The 17,395-nt window shown below is 42.1% G+C and overlaps 1 protein-coding gene across 2 annotated transcripts in view; it reads left to right on the top strand.

The window, feature by feature from the left end:
- PCSK5 (proprotein convertase subtilisin/kexin type 5) overlaps positions 1 to 17,395 on the top strand; it is a 470,026-nt gene that overhangs the window by 371,674 nt on the left and 80,957 nt on the right. For both annotated transcript variants that reach the window (XM_007130098.4, XM_055087125.1), the window contains exons 21-24: positions 678 to 780; positions 6,743 to 6,879; positions 13,427 to 13,633; positions 13,972 to 14,040. In XM_007130098.4, the coding sequence (XP_007130160.1) occupies positions 678 to 780; positions 6,743 to 6,879; positions 13,427 to 13,633; positions 13,972 to 14,040 (516 nt within the window). The remainder of the gene's footprint in view (positions 1 to 677; positions 781 to 6,742; positions 6,880 to 13,426; positions 13,634 to 13,971; positions 14,041 to 17,395) is intronic.

The raw sequence follows: 17,395 nt of genomic DNA, 5'->3' as shown, positions 1-17,395 counted from the left end.
TCCACCACCTCTGTCTGCCATGGGAGAAATTTTTTAAATGTCCACAAGTTTGTGAGGCTGAACTTGCTTCATGGAAAGTTCATGTGAAAAGGCCCCATCTGGGTCTTTCCTTGGGAGAGAGAAACTTTCTAAGTCAATGAAGAATTCTCTGCCTATCTCTTTATTGTTTCTCTTTCAGGGTGAGATGCAGCTCACATCTGTCCAATGTCAGCCAAGATTCAATTCCCATTTTTGACTAGTAACCACAATCCCCCCGAGAGCAGTGGGACAAGATCTGGGTGGGTCCTGCCTGTGGCTTGACTTCAACCAAGATTATAACTGGGCTCTTCGTGGGCCAGGAGCCCTCAGGTTTTAACAGGAAGATCAGTAGGAGCTCAGTAAAGGGGTGCTATGGGACGCCCGGCCCCCCACCCCGGCCTCTCCCTACTTATAAAATCTGTAACACATGTTGACTAGATCCAAAATTATGTCATTGCCTCATAACTTTTTGAGGTTCCAACTTCTGGGGCCCTTGGGAGAAGAGCAGACTGGCTGCTGAAGCCATTCAAGGTCTCTTCTCTCTGTGTTGTCTCCATCACTTTGGGGCAGCCACAGAGGGATCTGGCTGCTCTCAGACTGACAGCCCAGACAGCACTGCCATGCAGAAATGAGATAACCAAGTAGATTTTGTTCCCCAGGAGAATACATCGATGAGCACGGCCTCTGCCAGATCTGTGAAGCCTTGTGTGCCAAGTGCCGGGGGCCAACCCAGGAAGACTGCACTGGCTGCCCCAGTACAAGGTGAGTGACCTTTCTTGTATCTCCTGGGGTTGAGAGATCATGAGATGCAGGATGGAGAGAGGAGGTGCTTACCACCTAGAAGCACCCCTTGGGCCTACAGGAAAAAGAATCAAACTCCTTCCCCTGACACAGAAACCTGCTGTGGTCTGGCCCAAGGTCAGAGGTCTGTAGTGTCCTCCCCCTATGGTGCCCCGTAACCACTGTGAGAATCGGTTCCCTGGACACTACAGGGGCTTTCTCATCAGTGCAGGTGGTGGTGGCTCTGATGCCTAGAATCTCGTCCCTTTCTGCACACCCATCCCTCAACCATCATCTCCATCTGCTAATAAAATATCTACTCCTATTTCTAGAGTTAGTTCAAGGGTGAACTGTTCTATGAAAGCATTTTTTACCTCTTTCCAATAGAATTAACCTCACCCTCTTTAGGTTCCCCTGTGCTTTGTACAAACTTCCATAAGTGCACCTGTGACATTTTCAGACATTGACTTACAAATCTACTTGTTAGACTGTAAGCCCCTTGAAATACTCATCTTTGTACCTCCTTTACCTATCACAGTGCTAAGAAAACAGTAGGCACTCAATCAGTGTTTGATAACTGAATGAATGAGGAAATAGCAAGTATCCGAATGGGATGAGTATCTTTGCTAATACATTGAGAATTTATAATGAAGAGAGTTGGGAGCCCATTGCATTTTTAATCAACACTCCTCTAATTCTAACACTTAATATTTGTTGGCCTTATCTGCTCTGATAAATGCGTAGAAAGCAAGGTTTCTCCCAAGACCAGTATAATGAGGCTGCTCCAGTGGCAGGTGAGTCTCTAGGATGGACGTTCCCTCTGCTTTGAACAACAGTCATTTCATCTAATTCTTTATCAGGACTGTAATACCCTAAGTAGGAACTGTGGTGTATTTATCTCCTTATTCCCCTACAGTGATCAACACATAGTAGTAGTTCAATAAATGTATGTGTTATTGAACTTGATGAAGTGTGCAATTAATATCATGAGCTTGGTTCTCCAAATAGCTCCCTCAGAAAGAAAAAGAGAGAGAGAGAGAGGAGGGAAGGAGGAAAGGAAGGAAACACAAAAGAACAGTCTTAGTAAGAATTCTTAATGCCGTGATAACATTTTCTAAGTGTCTCTTTAAGATACCTATGCCTCTTGAGTTTGCTTTAAGCCAGCTTCCAGGCATGCTATTAGATACAGACAACATTTTGAAAATAGGTCCTTTTTCTCCTCTAACTCCTCACCACATCAACAATCAAATCCCATCGCATGTTTGGACATCCTTGAACCAAGGGAACATTTTAGCATTTGTTTAACAAGGCAGCTACCATCATCCAGTGTACATTGTGGAAGTCATGATTGTCCCAGGCTCACCAGAAGTGAGAAAAAAATTCAACTACCATCAGTGGCCATTTTTTTAAAAATCGAAGCTCATTGGTACAAGAAGATCAGAGGTACACCTCCTGCGCCATTTGAATAGTTTGCCTTCAGCAGCCTATTCTTTAGCTTTTGAAGATAGAAAAGCATGTGTGTAGATCTCAAACCAGGTGTCCTCCTGGAAATCCTATTTCTCGAGAACAATTTTCTTCTCATCTCCCTGAGCGCTCCATTTCTTTCCCCATTTCTCTTCCTTGATGTCAGTTACTTGCAAATACATCCAAGAAAGGGCATCGCATCATGGCAATGAACTAGCTGACTTTTCTTATCTGCATTTTCCAAAAAGGGGTTAGAAGATGAGGAGAAAGAAACTATTTTGAAAGATGCTGTCACTGACTTATTTGTCCTCAAAAGGCAGCCACGTATTTTCCTTAAGTATTTTCCAAAGTATTTCCTTGAGTGGAATCAGGTCTACTCAAGACGGTCTTGAGCACCTGCTTTATGTCCAGCTCAGAGTTAGGTGCAAATCCATGGATTTTTATAGGTGGTTCAGGAGGTCAAAGTCACGAGCTGGTGAAGCACTCAGGGACCAGAACACTGGGGGAGCTTTAACACCCTAGGCCTGAAGCAAACCCTGTAGCCATAGAAGAAGGGATGCCTAATGGAAACTGGATCTGGAGGGAACATAGCCACTCCAGAATCATGTGAGGAGGAAGCCAGGTTGTGGCTCCAGAGGAATAAATACCCCAATCTCTCTCTCTCCCCCCACCCTCAGATCTCCTGCTGGTGTTTCCCTGTCTGAAACACCTGGATGCCAATGGGGAACACCATTTACAAGTGAGGGAAGTGAGCTTGGGGACACAGTCTCTAGTGGGCACTTCCAGGGCATAGCAGGTCAGAGAATGGCAGAAAATGGATCTGGGGTGGGGGTAAGGGGTAAGGTGAGGCAAACAGAATAAACTATTGGTCACTCTGAGTTTCTTCCTATTCTTAAGCTTTTGGGGTATCTCCAGTCCTGGCACAATAAAGGTCATCCCTAAAGGAGTTTTTATCTGGGAAAGGAATGTTAACCTTTAACTTAGAGGTTTTCTTCAAAACAATATGAGAGGGAAGTAAATCACTGGGGATATAGATGAAATAAGATTGGCCATGTGTTGACAATTATTGAAGCGGAGTGATGAGTACATGGGGGGGGTTCTGTTATGTCTTATTTTGTATATGTTTAAATTTTTCCATAATAAAATTTGAAAAAATAATTTAACTCTGAAGTTGTTTTAAAGGAAATTGAAACTTGAAAAGCTCTCTCTTCGTCTTCTAGCTTTCCCTCTACATTTCTATAAACCTTTGGGTTTATCTAGCTCCTGCAAGATGATTAAAAACTTGGGGGAAGCAAGTATCGTCTTTGCCACCGCTATTTAATACGTCTAGCTCTGTAACGCCATGGTCCTCACTGCATGAGCTAACTTCCCAACCCAGTCCTGAAGGAACTGCAGAGTCTATGAACTAATTAAAAGCATGTAAAAGTTTCCTGACCCACCCTCAAATGTTTTATTTGATCTGTTTCAAGAATTCAGGGAAAAAAAGATCCTTTGCGGGATTTCATTCTGTTACAACGTTAACGTGCCAAGAAATTACAGTAAATGCCCTTGTGATGGCTTTCGTTAGACCAAACCAACAATCAGCGCAGAGAACAAGCTATCTTCAGCACTTGGTTTTGCCACCTTCTTCCTTTCCATGAGCCTGTTGGACCTGGAATGGTTCACAGCTTATGAAAAGGCCAAGAGCGTACGTGACTTGGGGAGAGAAGGGCTTCCCCTGCAGAGATGAGCTTGCCTGAGTGTCCTAGAAATCCACAAACTGGATGATTGGTGGTCCCAGAGATGGCTTGAGTTCGCTTTAAAGAAAATTTTCATCAGCCCCGTGAAGCCCAGAACAAGATATCTTTTCTCCTCCACTAGGGGAGATTTGTTGGTGGTGGTAGAAATCTGTGTCACTTGAAATGGGACTTTTCTTCAAGTTCCTTAGCAATTGTTCTTGAGCGGGATGGGGAGGTTGCAAGAGATGATGTAATTCAGTGCCTTCACTCAAGCACAACTGCTGTCCTTATCATTCGATCTTTATAAAGAATCACATTCTTACAAAAACTGGGTATGTCACCTGTGCTTTCTTCAGGGTAGGGACAGAGGGAGGTGGTTTGAAGCACAATTATTTGCTTGGTACTTTCTTAATATAAGCTCTCAAGTAAGAAAGACAGCCCTTTCCCTACATAAACATGGCAGCGCTACACCATCTGCTTCACCTCCATACCCACCCAAGTTTCTGAAGGGTTTTAAATGGTTCCAACCATTGACAGTATTAGATCACCTCTCTCAAGAGAAATAATTGCCCCAAACCAATCTTTCATCTCTTCCTATAAAGAACAAAATGATGATGTACTTTCCATCTCTTTTTCAACTTAATTTAGCAAGAAGATGAACCTTCACAAATAAACATGCCCCATTCTCCTTTTCAGTGGAGAACAGAGTAGTTCACTTGTTTAAAAACCTCAGAAAGCTCTTACATAGTTTTTCTTAAAGGGAGGTTTTTGTTTTGTTTCCGTTTTTTTAACTAGCCACAACCAAATTATTCCTTGACAAATCTTCTAGCTAAGAAACCAGAGCAAGGGTGGGACCAGGATATTCCCAGCTGGCATTAGTGCCATCAGCTAAAAGTCTGGAGCACAGTCTTCTCATTACGGGTCATGATGCAGGAGATCTGTTTTGACATGGACAACCAGCTGTGTGTGCATGTCTGTTTAGGGCTGGGATTCCACACTCTGCAGCAGGCCAAAAGGATTGTTGACTCCAGTGATGCTGGGTATGGTGACCAGAGCCTGAGAGGCTGAGGATCCAAGAACGAGGTGTCCTTCTTGTATGCTTGGCCTTAATCCCATTCTGTTTCCAAACAGATGCAAATGACACAGACTTTCAGGGACGAGATGGAAGACTGCAGCAACACATATTCCAGATGCCTTGTCCCCACACCAATTTCCTCCAAACCTGGTATTGAAATGCCAATCCTCCATTTAGGGCTGATTCTAGCTATAGAAACAGAGGGATTTAGACAAGTAAATACCACCCCAGGAATGAGTTGCTCAAGACCTACACCTGGCCTTCTGTGTGCCATCCAGACTGGGTAGAGAGAGAGAGGAAAAAAACATAGCTTTGTTTGCAGGCCCTCAGTTCTCCCAGATCTGGAAGCCACCATCACACCCTTGGAGGCATCACACCCTCACGACTGACAGAGTAACTACTGCTCTAAAGGAGCTCTCTGAGATGCCAGTTTGGTACCACCTGTATTACTTAGGTAGGAATCATTTAGCAAATTCCACAGTAACCCAGACTATCACTGAGAAGTTCTCCAAGTATGCTCTCTAGACCAGCACCATGAACATCATCTAGGAACTTGTCAAAAATACAGAATCTCGGCTCTCTCCCCACAGAAACTCTGGGGGTGGAGCTCCCCATCTCACTTCATCCATTCACATGACCCATCTGACTCTTGCACTTAGACATTGTGGATTTTCTTCTGAGGAAAATTCTTGGACACAATTTACTTCATCACATTTGCTCTTGGGATTACTTTCAAGGGAAAGAAGAAGCAAAACTTTGAAAACATTAACCATGACATTATGGTATATATATATATATAGTATGTGTATAAAACCAAAGGTTTTAGAAGCCCACATGCTAACTTATCGGCAGTGCCCTTGTAGGTGATGGCTAACATGGTCAGAAAATAGAGACTGTGGTACCCTATACATCAGGAAATACTTGCAAAAATGACAGAATTCAACTATATATAGAATAGATAACTAATAAGAACCTACTGTATAGCACAGGGAACTCTATTCAATACTCTGTAATCACCTGTATAGGAATAGAATTTTAAAAAGAGTGGATATGTGTGTATGTGTAACTGACTCACTTTGCTGTACAGCAGAAACTAATACAACATTGTAAATCAACTATACTTCAATAAAAAATTAATTTAAAAAAAGTAAAAAAAAAAATCAGAATTCATTGATTACTTGCCATATGTATAGGTCAAGTTTATAAGTAGCACCTAAACTACAGGATGGTGCTTCTTCGGGAGCCCTTGGACTTGACATTCCCATTGCAAAGTGTGGGCATGCTGATAACTAAAGAAAGAATATTTACTCCAAGGCCTCTGGATTCAAAAACCCATTTAGTGTCTTGAAAGTTCAAAGACCTCCATCTGAGTGTTGGCCGGGTTTGGCTGGAGCCTACAGTGTGGGTTTAATCCCCGGGGTACTGGTTAATTTGTTTGAAACCAGAATCAAGTTTACATCCCCAGCCAGTTCCTGGCATGCCTGCTGTTGGGTCCAAATCTTTGGCCGAGGATGGGTACATGACCAATATTCCCCATGTTCTAAGATGATCAGTCCCAGGCATCACCCTTGTTTCTGGAACAATGAAACCAAGAATGTGCAGCGAAACACAAACACCACATGTTCTAGTACTTAACACCACCCCATAAAGTCACCCTTACAAACTCTAAAAGTCTGGTTTCTTCTAGGATTTTTGATGATGGTCGCTGTGTTTTGAACTGTCCCTCGGGCAAATTTGAATTTAAGAACCAATGCCATCCATGCCACTCCACCTGCCAAGAATGCCAAGGAGATGAGCCCTCCAACTGCACCTCCTGTGGAGTAGGTGAGGGAGTCTAGTTGCTTGCTTCTTCTTCCTGCTGCAAACCTGCTCGCCCACTGGACATTATTTGGTTTGACTAAAAAGCTTCATCTCTGGGGACAAGGGGGTGAGATTAGACAGCTGTCTGTTCATTAAAGAGTATGTACAACCTTGAAGTTTCTTCTTGTTGTCAGGACACAAGTTCAAATTGTTGGAGACACAGACCCGCTGCCCCTGAGGAGATGAGAGAGAAACTAAGAGATGTCTTTCCAGAGAAGAGGAAAGAAAGGGCATGCAAACACGATGACAGACATGAGCTAGACAAAGCTAAGACTCATTGAGGTGAAAGTGAAAAGCTAAGAAATTAAGGCAGACACATCTGGTCTTTAAGAGAAATAGCGTAATGGAGGTTGGGTCAGGGTCTCCTCAGCCCTGAGCTATGCCATTTAAAAGTTGTCAGAGCCCTGTGGGAACAGAGTAATCTTTTCCAAACACAAATATGACCTTTTCTGTCCCAACCTTAACAATGCTAAATTTTCTGATGTCATTAAATTATACTCCATGATCTCTCAAGTCCTCTGTAGTTTGACCCTTGACTCCTCTCTAGCCTCCCTACATATGCTGGCCCCCACTTTGACTTCATGGGGCACTAATTCATTTTTTATTTGACCTACAGAACACTTTAAAATTTGAGCCAAATTGGGAAATTTCAAATACAAACGTGGGTTTTTGGTTTCTCTTGAAAACTTAGAAGATCTGGCGACACTGCTCCATATGGTCCCCAAATGGTTGACTGGAGACCATCGGGGCTGCTCTCCATTTCATCACAGCCCCCACCCCTCCCAGCTGTCTCACTAATCTTCAGCCTCTCAGTTACCACCATCATGACATTTACATGGTTTTTCTAATAGGTGAGAATTATTTAGCTTTGTTCTTGCTTGTAATAAAACCAAGAAAAATGAAGAATAAATGAAGAGCATCGTGCATTTGCAGAAAAGTGAGAAAGAACACATTTCTTTGCATAAATTAAAATGATTTCTTTGTGTTTCATGTGTAAACAAAGTATATCTGTCAAATTTTACCTCTAGCCTGCTTATTCTGTTCCCTTTCTCATCTGTAAGATGGTGATCATGGCTGCCTTCTTTTAGGATTATTATGAAAATGAAATGAGATAAAATAATAAAGCACTTAGAATGGGGTGGGATGCATAGGAAGTACTCAGTAAATATTAGCAATTATTATCACTACTATTACTACTGTTACTGTTTGTACCTGCTTGCTCCTGCAGGCATTTCAGTCTCTCTAGCTGTTCAGACTTCACTTGAGACGTTCCCCAGCCACTGTCTACCTGATCTCTTTCTATTCATCCTTTAGGCCTCCATTTCAATGTCATTTCCTCAGTGAGCGCTGCCCTAACCTTCTTGTCTAGGCTAAGCCCCCTTCATGTGAGCACCCTTGGAGCCCAGCACTTCCCATTCACAGGCCTCCTCACCCTTGCTATCTACCTTGTCCATCAGACTCTGTGCCCTGTAAGAGCAGTCAATGGTTTCTACCTGTTTTCTGTCGTATTTTGAGCATGGCACAGAATCTGGCATATAGAAGGCACACAATAAATAAATGGATGAATGTATGGTTCAGTAGAAACAATATCGATCAGAAAACCTGGATTCTAGTCTCGGCTTTGTCACTAATAAACTAGAAGACACTAACCCAATCACCTCACCTCTTTAAGTCTCTCCATGTTTGTAAAAACAGGGAGAATGGACAAGATGGCATCTAAATTCCCTTTCACATTTAAAACACACTAAATCTTCATATATATATACACAACTAAGGAGTAGCTTAAATGCTAAACAAGTATCTAAAACGTTCTAAGCATCCTATGGCTACTTGGACCAATCCACATGTAAAATGCCCTGACATTTCTTCTGTGTTTTCTATTTCAAAGTCTGTGTTTAACCTGTTCTCTTAACAAAATGTATTGTGGTGACAAGGGGGAGAGAAGGTAGGGGAGGGAAGGACTGGGAGTTTGGGATTAGCAGACACAAACTATTATATGGGACGGATGAACAACAGGGTCCTACTACATAGCCCAGGGAACCATATTCAATATCCTGTGATGAACCATAATGGAAAAGAATATGAAATATACATATATATATGTATAACTGAGTTACTTCTCTGTATAGCATAAAAAATGGACAACTATTTTTTTTTACATTTGTTAATATCACCAATGATCTCATCAGAAAAGTCTTTGTGGATTGCGGAGCTGTCAAGCTCACAAGCACATGTGATAAACACAACATTTAAATCAACTATACATCAATAATTTTAAAAAATGTATTGTGCCCCTCCCACGTATAAGTTACTCTACATAGGTACCACGGAAAATGCAGTAAGTAATAGCATGATACTCACTTTCAAGGAGTTTTACAATCTAACAGAGGGGTTTGCCCTCGTGTATTATAAAACAGGAAGATATTAGATAAAGACTGAATGAATGGTAGCAACCATACTACAGGTCACTACTTTCAGCTGTAGCGAGAACAGGAGGCTTCCTGAAGAGGGAAAGTTTGAGCGGGTTCTGATTAGTAGGCTTTTCTGCCTGTTAAGACTGTAGTATCCCAAGTACACATATTAGTGCAGCTAATCCATGAGGCAGTGCTGCAGAAGATAGATGATGGGATGGATGCAGTTCTATATCAAGAAGCTTTATTCAAAGGCTGAAATTCCTCTGGCTAGGGAGTCCCACCTACACACATAAGCCTATCCCACCTCTTTGTAGAAATTTCACCCCTTGCTTAATTGTAACTTTGTTAATGTTAGGTCTGAATCCTTTTGGAAAGGCAGATCTCCAGCTCTATTGGTGAAAATTCACTCTAAACTCTCTTCCAGGTTTATCCTCTACCAAACTGAGCCCGAAGCTAAATTCCACCAATCATACAACAGCTTCAGTAAGCAAAATGTTGGAGTAAACTTCATAAAGTTTATTTTCAGAGTCCCTCAGCCTTTCTTTCATCCTTTCCAGCAATCCTGTTCCCTTCCTGCCTTTCAATCCTCAACCTTCCTTTCCTCCGGCAGACATCCAATGCCTTCACGTTGGTCCACCTTCTCTTCTAACAAAATCGGTTGCCAAGAAATACTCTGGAAACAGTCAATTACTCTTCAGTATAAATGAAAGCCAATCTGAACCTCTTTTGGAGTTCCTTGATTTTTAACTCTTGTCTCCTATTACCGCATGAACGGTTTTGTCACATAACAAAAATATCAGCACTTCTACTACAAGAACCAGCCTCTCCCCTCATATCATTACACGAACTTAAATTCTGAGACTCTGGGCAAGTAGCCAAAAATTTATGCATGATATTCGAATCACTGAGGTGTCCAAATAATCATCCAAAGCTAAGTGAGCTGCCATGCTATCAAGCTAGTAGAAATATCAAATCTCGGCATAACCCTGAACCAATCACGTGGGGAAAGCTGGCCATTGTTAAGGCACCTAAGTGACTTCCTTTTGCATGGTCCATGTATTTTAATCAACAAGACCCTTTAAATCTCTGTCCTTTAAACCCAAATTATAATACCCAGAGGGGTCCAAATAGCAAAGCCATATCTGAACAATAAAAATTGAATTGGAGGGACTTCCCTGGTGGCACAGTAGTTAAGACTCCACACTCCCCATGCAGGGGGCCTGGGTTTGATCCCTGCCCAGGGAACTAGATCCCATGCATCCGCAACTAAGAGTTCGCATGCCACAACTAAGGAGGCCCCGTGCCGCAACTAAGGAGCCAGCAAGCCGCAACTAAGACCTGGTGCAACCAAATAAATAAATAAATAAAATGGAATTGGAGAACATTTCCTCTAATATCTGAACCCATCATCATTCATTTTTAAGATTGTTGATCCAGGGACTTCCCTGGTGGTACAGTGGTTAAGAATCCACCTGCCAATGCGGGGGACACTGGTTAGATCCGAGGTCTGGGAAGATCTCACATGCCATGGAGCAACTAAGCCCATGTGCCACAACTACTGAGCCTGTGCTCTAGAGCCCATGAGCCACAACTACTGAAGCCCACATGCCACAACTACTGAAGCCCGTGTGCCACAACTACTGAAGCCCGTGCGTCTAGAGCCCATGCCACGCAACAAGAGAAGCCACCGCAATGAGAAGCCTGCGCACTGCAATGAAGAGTAGCCCCCACTCGCCGCAACTAGAGAAAGCCTGCACGCAGCAGCGAAGACCCAATGCAGCCAAAAATAAATAAATTTAAATAAATTTTTTTAAAAAAGATTGTTGATCCAGTTGGATATGTTGGAAAAATAGGAATATTGACAAATATGAATTCACTCACTCAGTCATTCAACAAATATATATTTAGAACTCACCAAATGCTAAGCTGCCCTTAAGCCTCCAGATCTTGAGTTGACATCATGTGAAGGTGTAGGGAATGTACAGCAACAGCTGGATGGAGGAGAGGGTGGGCTTTTCACTGCTCTCCCTCACATCTTCCTACCTACATGTGAGAAGGTTGGCACTTTGTAAAACAGAATCTTTTCTCAGTGAGTCATGGTAGAAATGAGAAGAACAAAACTTGGAAAGTTGACCTTTTTTTTGGTGGTATGCGGGCCTCTCACTGCTGTGGCCTCTCCCGTTGCGGAGCACAGGCTCCGGACGCGCAGGCCCAGCGGCCATGGCTCACGGGCCCAGCCGCTCCGCGGCACGTGGGATCCTCCCGGACCGGGGCACGAACCCGTGTCCCCTGCATCGGCAGGCAGACTCCCAACCACTGCGCCACCAGGGAAGCCTGGAAAGTTGACCTTCTAGTGGACCTTTTAGATTCGAGGTCCCACCAGATTGGGGTTTTGGGCTCCACAACCTTGATCTATAGCTGTAGAATCACCAAATGCACATTACATCCTCCCAAACACTCTCCTTCCATTAGAGGATAATGTTCTTCCAGGTCTAACTTGGAGACTGCAAGCACTTTTTTTCTACCACCTCTTTGGATACTCTTTATTTTCTTTGTCCCATGGGGACCAGCAGACTTCTGGCATGAAATCACCATCAGAAAAAAGGGAACTTCAGAGTCCATAATCCAAGGGTGTGATTTTTAAATTGTATTTGAAATAGGGCTTTACTCAAATAAGAACATTAGGTTAAAACCTTTGAAAGTGCCTAGTTTACAGGTAAAAAACTGTCGAATGTGGGCAATTTCATGTGGTTCAATCTAATATTCAAGCTTATACTGACTTTCGGATTTTGCACTTGTAACATGGGGTTAGCGCTATCTTTACAAATTCAGCAGCCTTGCAATTTAAAAAAAATGATTTATTTATTATTTTTTTATTTTATTTATTTTTGGCTGCATTGGGTCTTAGTTGTGGCACACAGGCTCTTCATTGTGGCGCACGGGCTTCTCTCTAGTTGTGGTCTGCAGGTTTTCTCTTCTTTAGTTGTGGCATGAGGGCTCCAGGGTGTGTGCGCTCTGTAGTTGTGGCGCATGGGTTTCAGAGCGCATGGGCTCTGTAGTTTGCAGCACGCAGGCTCTCTAGTTGAGGCGTGCAAGCTCAGTAGTTGTGGCACATGGGCTTAGTTGCCCTGTGGCATGTGGGATCTTAGTTCCCTGACCAGGGATCAAACCTGTGTCCCCTGCATTGGAAGGCAGACTCTTTACCACTGGACTACCAGGGAAGTCCCAACAGCCTTGCTTCTTGAAAGTCAATGGTTCTGGGTCTTCATGTGGTAGATCACATTATGAGTAAGCTCTAGACCCAGTTATTTTAGGTAATGCAGATATTTTCAGAGCCAGGGGCACGTGGGAGACCTGATTCAGAGAAGATGGATGCCCTGGGCACACTTAGCACAAGCAAAAACTCCAGGGGGTGGGAGGTAGGAGGCCTCTAGGTACATCTACATTAATCTTGTGTGTTTAAGTGTATGATTAGAACTGATTAGAATCCTTTTGCATTGATTACGATAGTTTGGAATTGATTAGAATTTTCCTTTCCTCCAGGGGCAACATTGGCTCTTCAGCAGGAGCAGATTCCCACAGTCTCATACTGGGAGTACTGCTGATTCTTTCCTTCTAGAGTCCAATGTTGACAGCCGCTCAGAACTTCCAGGAATTCATATAAAGGAGTCAAAGAGGCATGTTTGGTTGAGTGATTCAATAGGCTGCCAATACAGGAATTGGTAGCTGTGCAAAAAGTCAGTCCTTATACAGTTAACACAAGTGTGTGATTTTGATAACAGAATTCAAAATCATTCTAAAAGATTGCAGTATCATAGAAATGCATCTATCATCGAGCATTTGTTTATTCTTATGGGATCTCTACAGTCCCCAATTCTGTGAGCTTCTACAGACACCAAAAGGAGCCCAAGAAAGTCTTTTCAACTACAAGTTCAAAGATACTGCATTTTCTATTCAACCATCCTTATCTTTCTGGTCTACCGGGAGCAAAAGCAGTTGGTCATATCTTTTTAATAAAATGACTTCAGTTATATTACCTTCATGGTTAATTTTGTACATTTTCCTTCATTTAATTTTGCTCATTTCTATCTGTTTAGATAAGCACGGCCGAGAGCGGTTCCTGTACTGGAGAGAGTGTCGGGAGAGCTGCCCCACGGGCCACTACCCTGACGAGGGCCGCACCTGCCGGCCTTGCCCAGACAACTGTGAGCTTTGCCACAGCGCACACGTCTGCACACGATGCGGGCGTGGCTACTTCCTGGTACCCTCCAACCGCACCTGCCGGAAGTTAGAGTGTGGACAAGGTAAGGCTGCTTCATCACTTATATACCCAACTACGTTCCCAGAAACTGAACTTACTTCTTTAATAAATAAAACCTACCAATTTGATTTCAAAACTAGTTGCATGGCATACAGTCCAACTTTGTGTTATTTGTGCTCAATCAAACTAATCTAATCTATTAAATTAATAGAAGGAGATAAAATGTGGGTGACACATATATCCTCAATCATGGTTGTGGGTTTCATAATTGCTCTATGATTTGCTTGAAGATAAGCTACACGCCAACATATTTTTATAGCAACTAATGCGTCTCCATTCAGTGAAAATGAAATTGTGCTTTTTACTCCTCTTATTGTATAGGTGAAGTCCAAGACCCAGACTACGAAGAATGCATGCCTTGTGAAGAAGGGTGTCTGGGATGCAGTTTAGGTACGTCATCTCCCTTTTTCCTTAGAGTTGAAATAACTGTGTCCTTCTTCACACATCCGCATCCTGTCATTCCTTCAACAGGGACTCTTGTCATCGTTGCCATCATCACTGTCACCATCAGTATCCATTAAGTAGGCTCACTTCCACCCAAACAGGGTCACAGTGAGAGATGCTCCCTTTTGAGCATGAATAGGTCACTAGTCTTCGCGAAACTCAAGTTTAGGAAAAGACAAGTATCTTTTCCTCTGGTTGTTAGCTAGTTGGCAGGTAATACCTACAGCAACCACATTTCAGGGTGCCTGGTACTCGGCCTCTGCTTAGCCTCTCAAGGTGACAATTTTGAAATGAGTAATGGTGGGAGAGAAATAAACTCAAGCAAAGAAATACATAATTAACTCACTCCATATATGAAACACAAAAGCTTTTCAGAAGTTTGGGAATTTTCCTTTGCAAAAATGATTCTACTGCTTGGAGCCCAAGACAATCTTTTGAGAGGAAAGCAACATGGAGCCAGTCGAGTTTTAAATCCCCATCATACAATGAAAAGCACTTGCCAGTCTTCCATATAATTCTCTAGTTCAAATTATTGCCTTCTCCTTTCTCCCCATGCACGCCTGGTTCTCCTGCAGAACAGTGTGTATCACACAGCACCATTGGATTGGACGTAAAATGAAAAATCGGCAGGCCACCAAACCCCAAGAATGTATCTTAGTGTAAATTTAGGCAAGATATTGACATAATTGGCACTTGGTTTTATGGATCTTTGAAAGGAAACCCAACCTAAATTAAAGATGGATGGGATAATCTCTCTTCATAGAGTTTCCATGAAACCCTGTGACTGGTTGACTCATGCTTCTAAAACTTCAATGTGCACACATCACAAGGGGGATTTGTTAAAATGCAGATTCTGATTCAGGGGTCTAGAGTGGGGCCTAAGAATTTGCATTTCTAACAAGTTGCCAGTGAAGCCCATGCTTCATGAAGCACTCATGAAGTTGCAGGGGGTTAGACTGTGCCAGGATTAAGTAGACTTTTCATTGGCCTTACCTAATAGATTCCCTTAATTCTTAAATATTACACATGAGTTATAATTTATCTGATGGCCATCACCATCTCTGTCTGCCTTCAACGGAAAGACGTATTATCTATAATATATGTAACTACAAAACAGAGTTTTGAGGAACTGGAATACCATTCCCCCATTACCTTCCACTATACAATGGAGCATATAGTATTGGAAAATAAAATATAATAATAAGTCCCACTTAAGAAGGGGGTAGCACTTAGAGTCAGAGATTTAAGGATAAAATACTAATTTTCTGGGAAGCAAAAATAGATCTAAACTAAGTAATAAAAGTATTAAAATCTAAAAGATGAGTAAATTCCAGTGTTTCTTGTGAAGAGATGGGACGTAGTCTTTCTTGCAGGGAGCAATGATAAATGTTTTTGACTACCTTGATTTCACTTTTTTGTCCATTTCAGACCATATTTGCCCATTGGTTTGCCCATTTTCCCGGCTAAATTTTGTGGTCTCTTTTTATACCTTTGCTGTTGTGTGTTATGTGTCCATGCTGACATCTTTATGCATCATGGAGGGGGGTGTGTGTGTATGTATGTGCGTGTGTATGTGTCTTTCTGTCTGTAAAATCTCAAACCTATGATTTTGGCTCTCAGGTTTAAAGAGGTGGGTGAATGTGTGTGGACTCATTTAGGATCAGTGAGAATCTTGGCATGGGGGTGGGAACAGTAACAACCATGACCTGTATCGTACCCACCCTTCTCTTAGCTGATTCAGCTAAAGATGAGACTGAGATGTCTCCCCTGGATGATGAATTCCATAGCAGACCCCAGCAATCTGGGGACTCAAAATCCAAAAGAATCAGTTTTCAAAAAAGATAAATTAGAAAGTTTGATTCACTTTACAAAGTGCTATTAAAATACTTCATTCCCTCCTTTAAGAGACTTCAGTTGTCTACCATGTGCAGAGTGCTGGCCTTGGCAGTGGGGACTCAAAGGTGATATGACTGTGATTCTGCTGTGAGGCCCTCTCTGGCTGCCGTTAAGTGACACACCGGGAACCAAATCTTTTACAAGTCAAGCTGCCAGAGTAGAGAGATCTATACAGTGTAGTAGGATTGCAGGAGAGGGTGACCTAGAACATTCTGCTAGTTTCTAATTTGAAATTTGAAAATTTCTCTTAATTTATTAACTCTCTATATGTTGAACCTTGTTTATTTTTGTATTGCCTTAGCTGAAATCAATTATCATCTTATCTCTGAAGCTTTTGTTAATCTTTCCAATAGAATTAACTCTTTTTTCTTGTTTCCGCTGGTTTGTAAGCCAATGATAATACTTTTTACTGCTGATTTGTGTAATATTTGGTGTGTACACATCTTTCTGCCTAGAGAGTAAACTACTTCAGAACAAACTCTGTGACATATACACTGCTCCCACAAGAACTAGCAGCATGTCTAGGGTATAATGAAAGCACAATAAATGTGTAAACGGGGCTTCCCTGGTGGCGCAGTGGTTGAGAGTCCGCCTGACGATGCAGGGGACGCGGGTTCGTGCCCCGTGTGCTCCGCAGCGGGAGAGGCCACAACAGTGAGAGGCCCGCGTATCTCAAAAAAAAAATGTGCAAACCTTTGTTGAATTGAATTTGAGAGTTGCCCAAATTCAAAGCAGAGATGCATGGCTCAGGATACACAAGGATTTAGATAACGTTTTCTCTAGTCAGACTGTGTCTATGGGCCTTTTATCAGGCTGAAAACAAATGGATAGCATTTTACATAAGATCATTTTATTCTAAGAGGATTTGATGCCAAATTCTTTGTCTTTGTAACCAATATCTTAAATGGAAATTTCAAGTAAGATAAATCTAAGTGTTCTAAATTACATTTCTTCATTAATTGAGAGGATAAGCAAATAGAATCATTTTTACACTTGACACTTGACTATAACCTAAGATTTGGGGCCCATACCTATGTCAGCATTGACTTGACTTAATGACTGATTTTAATCAAATTGCATAAGATCTCTTTACTTCCTTACCATATCAATAAAATAGAGAGATTAATGTGCCTTTATCTTGGCTCAGAAATGGGTGATGAAAACTGATTAATATTTGCATACTTACTAAAACAGCAATAGTCCCTACTCTTGGGGGAAAATATACACAAATTTGAAAAATTTTAAGTAACTGAAAGAAAAAAAAAAGCCATTTAAATTAAGTGCCACACCGGTCAGAATGGCCATCATCAAAAAAATCTACAAACAATAAATGCTGGAGAGGGTGTGGAGAAAAGGGAACCCTCTTGCACTGTTGGTGGGAATGTAAATTGATACAGCCACTATG

The sequence above is a fragment of the Physeter macrocephalus genome, chromosome 9 (assembly GCF_002837175.3).
Source record: "Physeter macrocephalus isolate SW-GA chromosome 9, ASM283717v5, whole genome shotgun sequence".
Taxonomy (NCBI): Eukaryota; Metazoa; Chordata; class Mammalia; order Artiodactyla; family Physeteridae; genus Physeter; species Physeter macrocephalus.
This window is presented reverse-complemented; position numbering and strand designations above follow the sequence as displayed.